Genomic DNA, 12,401 nt, shown 5'->3' with positions numbered 1-12,401 from the left:
TATATATAAAACATTTTTTTTTTTGGAACTTGACATATATATATATATATATATACACACACACACACACGCATATCATTTTTGTGTTTTTGAGCAATTACATAAATTTCAAGACATTCTGAATATTGTGGAAAGACTAAAATTTGTAGCATTTTGCATTCATTATTGCAAGTATTACATAGTTTTTTGTTTTTTTTTTAATCCCAAATAGACAGTGTGTTGTTTGCTATGAGCATTATAATGCTGTTGGTTTGCTTAACACATCGACACCTAGACATTCTTCTGAATGTGTTCTTGGCTATCGCTGTGGACAACCTTGCCGACGCAGAGTCTCTGAACACAGACAGCAACGATAAGAAGAAAGGGTAAATGATAAAACCTTGTAGAGGTCATTTAATCAGCCGTTGAGGGCCAGAATCTAATTTCCGCTGCTTGTGTGCTGCATTTCTCAGTGTGCTTCTTTTCTTTTTTTCCAAGTGATGAAAATGAAGATGATGCCAAGGTAACTTGCTTTTTTGTGTTTGCATTTTATATGCTTTTGTGTTAGTAGTAGCATTTAATAATGTTTGTTTCTTCTTCAGGCTGGAGAGGAGGATGAGAAAGACAATGCAGGTAAAGAACTACTATACATCTGCATCTGGTTGCACATTGAAGACTATATTTTTAAGTATGCTTGTCCTGATCATCGTGTCCATGTAACAGAGGAGGATGAAGATGAGCCGGACATTCCTGCGGGGCCCCACCCACAGATCTCAGAGCTTGTTAAGAAGGAGAAAATCACTCCAATCCCAGAGGGCAGTGCGTTCTTCATCTTTAGCAGCACAAACCCGTATGTGTCACATTGAAGTCTGCTCAAACATACACTGAACTAGACAGAAGCAAAGAGACATGTAGACATTTACATAAACACGAATGCGTTACATTACATTTATGCATTCGGCAGATGCTTTTATCCAAAACTACTTTGTAGTATTGTATTCGAGGTATTCATATCCATTTATGCATTTACCCATTTACCTTGGAGTTTCCAACACTATCCTCTACTATTTGAGTCAGAGTTATTTTACTATTATTAATATAGCATTATAGCATTTATTAATATTTTGAAGTGGATTTTATATTTATATTATCAGATTTATTTTAAATAAAAAGAAACGTTGTGTTTTTGTTTAGTTTTTTTTTTTTTTTGATTTATATTTAGCTTTCATTTATTTATATTTTGGTTTAAGTAATTTGAGTAACTGATTTGAGTAAAAGTATCACCATTTGTAAAAAATCTGAGAAAATGTAAAATGACAAGAAACACTGTAATATGCATTATTTCATTCAAATTAGTAGACTTTTGTGATAAAGGAATTATTTAGATGTTTGGGCAGAACCTGTCACAGAAACTTTGTAAATTTGTTCTTCAGATGTTTGTTTTAGTTGCCAGGAATGTGTCACCACAACATTTATTTTTTTCCTTTTGGACAATACAAGAAAAACCTGAGCATGGGTCAGACTGTTGTTTTTGCATTTAGATTTAATCCACATGTTTCTTATTAATCAAAGTCACATACACATGTAAAGCTTCTGGACCTTGAAAACACACAGTGTTCAAGATGTGTTTCAAGTGTGTCGTTTTCTCTCTCTGTAGAATTCGTGTCGCGTGCCACAAGCTGATAAACCACCACATCTTCACCAACCTCATCCTTGTCTTCATTATGCTAAGCTCCGCCTCCTTGGCAGCTGAAGACCCAATCAGAAACTTCTCTGCCCGGAATATTGTAAGTACAACTTGCACACACACTATGTTAAGATTACTTATTAATGTCCAAAACATTAATTAATTCAACTAAAACAACATGGTAAGTGATATTTAATCGTTATCAAGTAAACTTTTGATTTTCACATGATGTGAATATTGTAAAATACTACTTTTGTTTAGTTTTTTTGGTTAAGAACTACTCGGTGTACTCAGATTGTGAATATAAAAAAAATTTGAATTAAATGAGCCATCCAAAGCATTTACAGACAATAAGAGATATTAGTAGAGTTGTATATGACTAGTTGCTTTGTGCGTCTGTTATTCCTTCATCTCTTCATGTTTGCAAACCCTTTTATTTCAAACTAAGGGAACTACCTTCACTGAAACCCTAATGTTTTTGTGGTGTTACCGTAACAGACACACTGGTACACCTGGAATAATGAACTAAACTAAACAACATATATACCTACAATTCTAAAGATATTTGTATTCTGGTAATAAATGATGATTGCTGAATGTCCTTGTTAAACATGTACGTTGCTCTTTGCAGATACTTGGTTACTTTGACTATGCTTTCACGGCTATCTTTACTGTAGAGATCGTGTTAAAGGTAAATGTCCTGCCCTGTGCTGGTGTTGTGTGTGGTGTATGTACAGTAACGCTGTAACCGTCTGGTTTATTCCAGGTCCTAGGCTATGCAGATTATGTCTTCACTAGTATGTTTACATTTGAGATCGTGTTGAAGGTAACCTCTCGGCACACAGGCCTGGCTGCATTATCTCCATGTGTGTCACCTGCTACTTCAGTACTACCTGGCTTGATCAGTCTCTTTTCTTTCTATTTTTTTAAACCATGGCACCTCTTTTACTAAAAGACTAAAAGAAAATAAATGTCTCAGAAGCACATCTTCATCAAAGCACAAGAGTTGTCAGGTTTTCACCTTTCTTTTGGGGAGAACGACAGGGCTTGAGCTCAACCCTGATTGGTCAAAATGGGGTTAAGGAAGGAAACCGATCTGGAGAAATCACACAGGATGTTTCTGTGAAACTAAAATGCTTTTCGTTGAGGAAAGAAACCAATTTCAAAAAGACAAAACTATGCAACTCTTTGTGAAATGAAAACAACACTGCCTCTCTCATGCCTTCATAAGCGATTGGCTCGTATCCAGTCCATAAAAGAGGGGGCAAATACAACCATGCTTAGAACATGGTTCAAACCCCTTGACTGAGTGCATATCAGTGCGATGTGACCTCCAGCGCCGAACGTGGCAGCACAGTTATTTAATATTATTCTGGCTGTGTTCAGAAAGTCAGTCTACAGTACTATTTGTACTATTCCTGCAGTTTAGAGTATCAATACTGTGCACAGTACACAGATTATCTGTATGGCACAGAATGCTGTTTTGTTTTTATTTAGCTGTAATTTATTTTTCAGTTTTAGTAACTTAAAAATGATTTATTTCATTATAGTTTCCAAAGCTGCAATTCTAAGTTTTTCGTCTTATATTTTATTTTATTTCAGCTTTATTTAAATAAGTGAAAAATATTTTAATAGGTTTACAGTAGTTTTAGTTAATGATAACAACACTGATTTTAGCTACATTAAGACAAATCTGAGGAATTATTAGTTGGGTTCTGTGATCAAAGAAATTATTGAGCTGTTTGAACAGATGTTTAGCTTGAATTCATTTTTCAGTTTTAGTTCATTAAAATGATATAAATTAAAATGATAAGTGTTCAGCCAATACAGCAATTCTAATTGCCGGTCAAATTTAAGTTGACATTTTTCATGTAATATATGTACAGTATATTGTATTTTATTTTATATTGTTTTAGTTAGGCTTCTGTGATAAAGAATTTATTTATCTATTTCAACATAAAAACATTGTAAATGTTTTTTTTTTTTTGGACAATACCAGAAAAATGTATAGACTAAGGTCAGACTATCATTCTTTCATATTGATTAAATCTATATATTATGTTTGCAATTGTTAAAGTCACTAGGCAACTACTTTTATTGTTTTAATATCTTAGATAGACATCATTTTTACACATTTGATGAGCACACACACATAGTATTCAAGACATCAAGACACTACCCACAATTCAGTGTGCAAGACTTGACCGTCTTAGTGTCGTGAATGAACCGAGCAATAAATACAACTCATATTGTTTCATAATTACATGTAATTGACACATTTTTGATCAGATTGTCAAAATGTAACACATTTTTATACAAAATTGACAGAAAATAAAGGTAAAATACACACTATGCAGTGTGTGACAACACTATTAGCATACTACTATTTGAAACATTTATCATGTAACAGTTTCACTTATTTATTAATTTTTTAAAGACCTCATTAAATTCGTGTTTTGTTGCTTTTAGTCCATGGCTACAGTAGAAAACAAGAAAACTTCACTTTTATGATTTTAAAGACAAGTAAGCAGTATACAGTGTGTACTGTGCAGTATTTAGTAAATAGTAGGCTAAAATTATAAAATATAAAATTCCGAACATAGCCTCTTGTTTTGTGGAGATATTATGATAAGTGCTGATCTTGGACCAGCAGCTACTACTTAAAAGTTTTGAAGTAAAATTTTCTATGTATTTACCCAAAATTGGTCTCTGATCAGCAGCCTAACGTTAGCGTAACCCAGTGCTTGCCTTCGTGGTGTATGGTTGCATCTGTATTCATATACATTTAGCAAATGATTCCTTTGCATTCATGATTTTGGAGCGACTTGCTTTGGTTTTGGCTGGTCTTTTCTCTGCCTGCTGAATATGAAGTTGCAGTAGGAGCTTCTTCCCCCTCTTTTTTTTACCGAATCTTGCCGAGGGAACAAGGCGCAATGTTCTCAAGAAAAAAAACCGGCTCACATGAATGTGACAGTAAGGGAAGTTCTCATTTCAGATCGCCTGATAGATAGGTTCCCTTTCTTTCTTACTCTTTTTTTGTCTTTTCTTGCTCTTTCGTCTTCTCCTCCTGTATTCCTTCTGTCTGTCCTTATTTCTTGTGTCATAATTTAGGCCCCTTCAAAGCTCGGCAACAAACAGCATGTTTTATTGCCGGGCCCCCTGGTAGTGGATTGTGAAACAGAGCTTACTACTACATTCATGTTGACTCAGGCCGTGAGGGTTTGGCGGAGTTAGTGCTAGGATCTCGCCTTTAGTATAACTCCAAGCACGCCACCCTTAAAAAAAGAGTGATATTAAGGAGTGCATATGTGTGTTAGTGTGTATGAGTGTGTTTTCTGTCTGAGAGTGTGATTTGCTGTTTTCTGGATGTCTTTGGTTACGGTGGAGCAAGTTTTGACCATCTATGCTTGTTTTGTCAGATGACCACATATGGCGCGTTTCTCCACAAGGGGGCTTTCTGCAGGAACTACTTTAATCTTCTTGATCTGCTGGTGGTCGGCGTGTCGCTGGTGTCCTTCGGAATTCAGTGAGTGATTGCTATCCCTTTAAGTTTTACATTATGTGAATGTGAGGTGAAAAAGAGAGACGGGAAAAGCAGCGGGTCATTTCCTGTCCTTTGGGATCGTCTTCTCTGCCATTTTTGAAGGGTATGAACAAATTGACAGAGAATCAGAGAGGTGGTATTTTAAGGCTGCGCAGTAAATTAATATAAAACCGGAATCGCAATATAGTATGATTAGTAAATCCCAAAGAATGAAATGTAATTCAATAAATATATGCACTACGTGCTTTCCGGTTGTGTTCATCTACATTGGAGCAGCTCATGATCCGGTGTTTTCCGCGTCTCATAGCAGCTCCCTATAAATACTGCTTCACAAAAACTCTATCTCTGAATCTGCTTTCAGTTTGGGTCGCTTATCTTTCCGACTTTCCAAATTTGTAATGAGTTAAACTCACTGTTGTCAACAAAAAATAATCTGTAATGATTTTTATAAAATAGCCATAAAAACAGCCATAAAAGTTAGTGTAAATATTAGAGTTTTTACAATTGTACTATAAAGGAAATAATAGTAATAATAATAATAATTATTATTATTATTATTATTATTACCTAAATACTATTTTTATTTTAAAATGAAATATTACAAAGGTAATATTTCTTGTTTTAATACTTTGATTTTGAAATAATAATAATAATGATTTTCTTTTTACAGTGAAATATTGTCATAGTAATATTTATTTTTTTATATTTGTATTTAGTAATCATAATTTTTTTTCTTAAGTACTCTTTTTTTTATTTAACAGCAGAGTATTACAATATGAATATTTTTTATTTTATTTTTATTTTTTTTTATTATTATTATATAGTCATTTTGATATATAATTACAAAACTTTTGGGCCAAATAACGCCACACTACAATCAATTCCAGCAAACCTGGAGCTTCTTCTTTTTTTAATTACATTTTAAATCACACAAAAAAATTGCAGTTAGATTTTTTCATGGATTAGGAGTTCTAAATTGCTTCATTTAAGTATTAGCTTTGCCTCAGATGTTTACTCTCATTGGTTTTTTTTTTATTAATCAATGTGGCTAGCATAGCTTAGATAAACTGGCCTAGATGGCCTAGTTGAGATATTAACGAGATGTTATTTGTGGTTGTTCTTTCTTATGGCACATGCTGGTTTGGTGCTGGTCTAGCTGTTGGACTTGCTGTTCAGAGGCAAAACTTATCATGGCATCATGAAGCTAGTTGCCGGTTAAGCTAGTTTAGAAACCTGTCAAAGACAACAGCGTCATAAGGACTTTAAATCATGGATTTCTTCTTCTGTTTTATATGTTTTTTGGTAACGTGAATGCTCGTGTCTCCTGCAGATCGTCGGCCATCTCAGTGGTGAAGATACTGAGGGTTCTGAGGGTGCTGCGTCCACTCAGGGCCATAAACAGAGCTAAAGGACTGAAGGTTCTGGCCACTGCTTTACTTAGATTTTTGATGATCTTTGATGAATTGTCCTCAGTTAATGGGGCGAAAATAAGGCTTACATGCAGGACCAGTTGTTTAAGCAACTGTAAATTTGACATCTGTCTGACAACCTCTGAGCTTTAACCTTTGCCCTCTGCAGCATGTGGTCCAGTGTGTGTTTGTGGCTATCAGGACTATCGGAAACATCATGATTGTCACCACACTGCTACAGTTCATGTTTGCCTGCATTGGTGTACAGCTCTTCAAGGTAAAATATTTTATATATGTTTTTTTTTTTGTTTTTTTTGTGTTTATGAAATAAGTTCTCAGCCAAGCTGTATTTATTTGATTAAATATACAGTAAAAACAGTAATATTCTGAAATATTATTATAATTTAAAATAATTATCTTCTATTTTAATATATTTAAAAATGTAATTTATTTCTGTGATGCAAAGCTGAATTTTCAGCATCATTACTCCAGTCTTCAGTGTCACATTATCTTTCAGAAATAATTCTAATATGCTGATTTGCTGCTCAATAATCATTTCTTATTATTATCGATGTTGAAAACAGTTTTTTCAGGATTCTTTGACGGCATTTATTTTTTACATTTCTTTTTCTTCAGGGGAAGTTTTACCGCTGTACTGATGACACCAAGTCCAGCCCAGAAGAGTGCAAGTGAGTCTAACTGAACTTTTTCTCATAAAATTTACAATGATTGTAGTAACTTTTACAAAAGGAAACCGCTATTAGAGAGGCAAAAATAAAGTTTTCTCTCTCTCAGGGGAATATATATCCTGTATAAGGATGGAGACGTGAACCTGTATAAGGAAGGTGACGTGAACCTGCCAATCATTCAGAAGCGCCACTGGCACAACAGCGATTTCAACTTTGATAACGTGCTCATGGCCATGATGGCTCTATTCACAGTGTCCACGTTTGAAGGCTGGCCAGCGTAAGCATTCAACAATATAACAGAATATAAATCAGATATAAATTGGAACCTGTATTTTAAAATTTTATTGTGTTATTTTATGTTATTTTATTTTGTGCAACTTAATAAAAATCAGATATAGAATAGCACCTTTATTTTATTTTTTTCATTATTTTGATTCACCTTAAAGGGATAGTTCACCCAAAAATGAAAATTCTGTCATTAATTACTCACCCTCATGTCGTTTCAAACCCGTAAGACCTTCGTTCATCTTGCGAAAAAAAAAAAAAAAAAACTTTATTCAACAATTTGTCTCCTCCGCATCACCCTGTAGCGCCATTTTGGAGAATATCAGCTGGACGTAAACAGCGTATGTTGTTCTGTGTCAGCTGCATCACACGGATACGCTGTTTTCGTTCAGCTCAAATCACAACAACGTAGGAAACAGATCCGGCGTGACCAGCTGACCCAGAACAGCATACGCTGTTTACGTCCAGCGGATATTCTCCAAAATGGTGCTACAGGGTGACGCGGAGGAGACGAATTGTTGAATAAAGTGTTTTTTGTTTTGTTTTTTCGCACAAAAAGTATTCTCGTAGCTCGTTGCTGTCTATGCAGGGTCAGACAGCTCTCAGATTCCATCAAAAATATCTTAATTTGTGTTCTGAAGATGAATGAAGGTCTTACGGGTTTGAAATTGCACATTTTAGTTTTTCTGCACCTCAATATATATCAGATACAGAATGGCTTATTTTATTTTTTATTTTATTTTATATGTTGTTTTATTTTATGTTATATATAACTTTTTATAGATCAGATATAGAATTGCACCTTTATTTCATTTTATTTTTATAGACAATAATATAGATCAAATCTAAGCACATATATTAAACCTTACATACGTATTACATTTATTACTCTTTATGCATCCATTTAAAAAGGAGCAAAAATTCCAGTTCATCAATATAAGCAGTAATCAGAAACCTATTATTTTGAAACCTATTGTTGTGTATCGTTAAATCAGCATTAGTCTGTAATATTGGTGATTTTGAAAATGGCTCAATGTAATTGGATATTGTGAAATGGCTAATAGTTCTGGTATTGCACGTTCTTACTCAGACAGTCGAGTTTCCTCTTTCAAAACCACAGGGGAAAATCTAGCGTAGCGTTATTTCTGGCAGGTCACGTTAGTCAAGCTCGCATCAGCTGACTCTCAGCTGATCCCCATCAACCTATGGGAATACGACACCTATCTAAGTATTCATATATAAGGTCCCTCAGTATTATCAGCCGTTTTCGCATTGCTCAATAGCTAATTACCCTCCTCCATCCCCAACTCCTCCTCTGTCATTTAGGATTCAGCCTTCTGATTCTCCTTTGAATCAGACTAATTCTAAAATGTGTACATAACATTATTGAACTTTAACGATATCTGCAATACATTTATGTTGGTTCTGTTCTGTTTACCCTGGGGGGTTATTGCTGCTCTCCCTGCTCTCATCCATGCTAGGCTGCATGGATGCGCAGGGAGTTCAGGATGCCCAGAACAGAACCATACCGCCAATCCAAACTGTATGCTAATTGTCAATCATCTTTGACGATAGTGGTCCTGACAGAAATTAACACGTGTGTTATTGTGAATTTTGTGTTTGTATTGGCGCTGTTGGTAAGTGCCACTGTGAACTCGATGCCAACAGTACCACGCTGTCCCTGTAATTACAACACCACACTGCTTCAAATGTTCTGTTAGTTTAACTCACACACACACGCACACACACAGTGACAGAATGACACAATATAGCTGTTCCGTAACTGTGGGTGATGAAGTACAGTCGTTTTTCCTTGGCTCTCCTTTCTTTTAGTTTACTTCTACATTTTGTCTTTCCTAAGGTTGTTGTACAAGGCCATAGACTCCAACCGGGAGAACATGGGTCCGATCTACAACTACCGTGTGGAGATTTCCATCTTCTTCATCATTTACATCATCATCATCGCCTTCTTCATGATGAACATCTTCGTGGGTTTCGTCATTGTGACCTTTCAGGAACAGGGAGAGAAAGAGTACAAAAACTGTGAGCTGGACAAGAACCAGGTGAGAGAAGACACTATAAGAGAGTGTGAAAAACCTTTGTCACAAAACCTAGTGTGCTGCTTATCTAGACTTTATTTTTAGGCATCATAGGCTCACTCCCAATGCAAAAGCCTATTCTAATCAGTTTGCAACAAAATTGTGCTGGTTTATAGGGATCCCTCATTTTTAAATCTAAGACAGCATTGCATATAACTTTCACTGATTATTTTAGTATGTACTATTATAGTATTTATTCATATTTTAAATGTAGATTTTTAATTAATGTTATGTTTAGCTTCATTTGTATATTTTTAGTTTTCATTTTACATTTAGTTTTAGTAATATGTGCTTTTGTTATTTTTATTCGTTTTTTAAAGCTTTGATTTATTATTTCAGTTTTATTTTTTAGTAATTTTAGTACTTAAACTCAGTTAGTTGCCAAGGCAACATTTCTATTTTGAATTTTTATGCAGTAGATATTTATTTTTAGCTTTAATTTATTTTTCAGTTTTGGCGACTTAAACTTAGTTATTTCATTTAATTGCCAGTTCAACATTTTGAAGTGTTTCATCTCAGATTTATATTTTATTTGACTTCAGCTTTATTTCAACAAAAATGATTTTTAATAGTTTTATTTTTAGTTAAAAATAACAACACCGATTGCGATGATTCAATGTTAATCTAAAGATGGTGGATCAAATGTAACTATTTTATTCAGAACTGAAAAGTAATGGTGAATAAAATATTCAGTCAGTATTTGTGTGACAGTTTTGTTGTGCTTGTTGTAATTTCATGTTGTTAGCTTAGCAGTCTGCTAACATCAGCTGTGAATGTTTTATTTTAGTGCCACCTATGTAGACAGCAATTGAACTTAGTAAAGTTTGGAACAGAGCCAGTCATTGAGTTTCTACACGTTCTTTGTACTGTATAATGTTTATTTCTGCATTATAAATGATTATGCATATGTGTTGACGTCCACTTAATTAAAAATTTACAGTAGAAAGAATCCATAACACTATATGATAATGTATGTTAATTGACAGAATGAAAAGCATCATTTCATCTGTGTGTTCCTCAGCGTCAGTGTGTGGAGTATGCGTTAAAAGCACGTCCTCTCAGGAGGTACATCCCAAAGAACCCATATCAGTATAAGTTCTGGTATGTGGTGAACTCCACCGGCTTCGAGTACATCATGTTTGTCCTGATCTTACTCAACACCATCTGTCTCGCTGTTCAGGTAACTTTCTTTATTCTTAGATGAGTGCTCTTAGAGTTTAATGTTGAAATAATAATTGTTTCGATTTAAATATTCAAACCCACTTCATATGCTCATTGTATTTAATGAGATATAAATATGTATATTAAGGGCCTTGTATTATTATTTACCTGTACAGTTCATATGAATGACCTCATTGCAGTCCCTATGAAATAAAAATGTTTTGTAGCTTTTAGTTTGTTAGCATTGAAATATAAAAATGTATTTTTTGAAAATATATATTTTATATATTATAGTTATTAACTACATATCTACAGTATATGTTTACACATTTAACATACAGTAATATAATTTGTAAATTCCTTTATACACGTCAAAGATTATTTAAATACATTTTATTTTTATATTTTCAATTTTAGTTTGAGTTTTAGTATTTTTATGTGCTTTTGTCTTATTAGTTTTAAATATTTCTATTTAACTTTTATTTATTTTAGTTTTAGAGAAACACTGGTCTGTAGAGTGTATAGTCATTTTTGTCCAATAAATTTAATAGCATGCATTTCTCTGTCCAGCATTATGGTCAGTCCGAGCTGTTCAATTATGTTATGGACATCCTGAATATGGTCTTCACCGCCGTCTTCACTGTGGAGATGGTACTCAAACTGATCGCCTTCAAACCCCGGGTAAGAAATTCAAACACATAGATACACACCGTATAATCACATAATATCCCATTTGGACATTCATCACAGTGCAGTATAAATACACTTCCCTCCTCAATATATCACTGATAGTAGGTTTGTCATGTTAACTTCCCTCTGCCCCACTGTCCACTTTGACACATGCAGATTTGTGTCGAGAAGAAGGACAGAATGCTAGTAAGCAGCTCAGCGTGATTTGCAGTGCTGTCGTTTTCAGCTTTTCTGTGTGGCGTGACTAGCAGTGTTTCTTAAACACATTCAGTTTTTAAACAGACAACAGTTAAAGACATGCATGAATTTGTTATTGTGTAATATAGTAAACTTTCATATTTACTAGTAATACTTTTGTTTGTGTGCTGATTGATACTTTAATAAATAACCCAGCTAACAGGGAACGTTCTCAGAACTAACAGGCTAGTGATCTGGCAAGCTTCTCTCAAAGTTGTTTTTCCAGTTAACGGTCGAGAAAGTTTGTTCAATATAATAACATTATCAGCACAAAAATGTTACTAAAACATTTTAATTGAATGTTTGTGGAATGTTTTTTTTTTTAAACATTATTTCTTACTGCTTCTGTCAGATGGTTCAGAAAAGTAATATTCTCATGATATTTGCAAAATCATAATTTAACATTCCCTAATTGTTTACTTTAAAATCAGATTTTTTTTTTGTCATTTGATACTATTGTAGTTTTTTTTTTTTATTATTTTTTTCTTTATATTTTCCATTTACGTTTTAATTTAACTAAAGTTTTAATTTTAATTTTGTGCTTTTATGTCATTTATGTTTTAAAAAAATTTGTCTATATAGTTTTTAGAATTTTTTTTCCAGTTTTTATTTTTTGTAAAT

General features: G+C 33.8%; 1 protein-coding gene across 3 annotated transcripts in view; it reads left to right on the top strand.

The window, feature by feature from the left end:
• LOC107685994 (voltage-dependent L-type calcium channel subunit alpha-1D-like) overlaps positions 1-12,401 on the top strand; it is a 40,258-nt gene that overhangs the window by 2,332 nt on the left and 25,525 nt on the right. For all 3 annotated transcript variants that reach the window (XM_016482781.1, XM_016482784.1, XM_016482782.1), the window contains exons 5-18: positions 275-365; positions 478-502; positions 582-612; positions 703-829; positions 1,637-1,766; positions 2,298-2,357; positions 5,086-5,192; positions 6,541-6,628; positions 6,789-6,896; positions 7,256-7,308; positions 7,415-7,585; positions 9,455-9,656; positions 10,714-10,872; positions 11,424-11,534. In XM_016482781.1, the coding sequence (XP_016338267.1) occupies positions 275-365; positions 478-502; positions 582-612; positions 703-829; positions 1,637-1,766; positions 2,298-2,357; positions 5,086-5,192; positions 6,541-6,628; positions 6,789-6,896; positions 7,256-7,308; positions 7,415-7,585; positions 9,455-9,656; positions 10,714-10,872; positions 11,424-11,534 (1,463 nt within the window). The remainder of the gene's footprint in view (positions 1-274; positions 366-477; positions 503-581; positions 613-702; positions 830-1,636; positions 1,767-2,297; positions 2,358-5,085; positions 5,193-6,540; positions 6,629-6,788; positions 6,897-7,255; positions 7,309-7,414; positions 7,586-9,454; positions 9,657-10,713; positions 10,873-11,423; positions 11,535-12,401) is intronic.

Source organism: Sinocyclocheilus anshuiensis, unplaced genomic scaffold (assembly GCF_001515605.1).
Source record: "Sinocyclocheilus anshuiensis isolate Anshui unplaced genomic scaffold, SAMN03320099.WGS_v1.1 scaffold465, whole genome shotgun sequence".
In the NCBI taxonomy this organism is placed as follows: Eukaryota; Metazoa; Chordata; class Actinopteri; order Cypriniformes; family Cyprinidae; genus Sinocyclocheilus; species Sinocyclocheilus anshuiensis.
The sequence above is the reverse complement of the archived record's forward strand: the minus strand, read 5'-3'. Positions and strand labels throughout refer to the sequence as shown.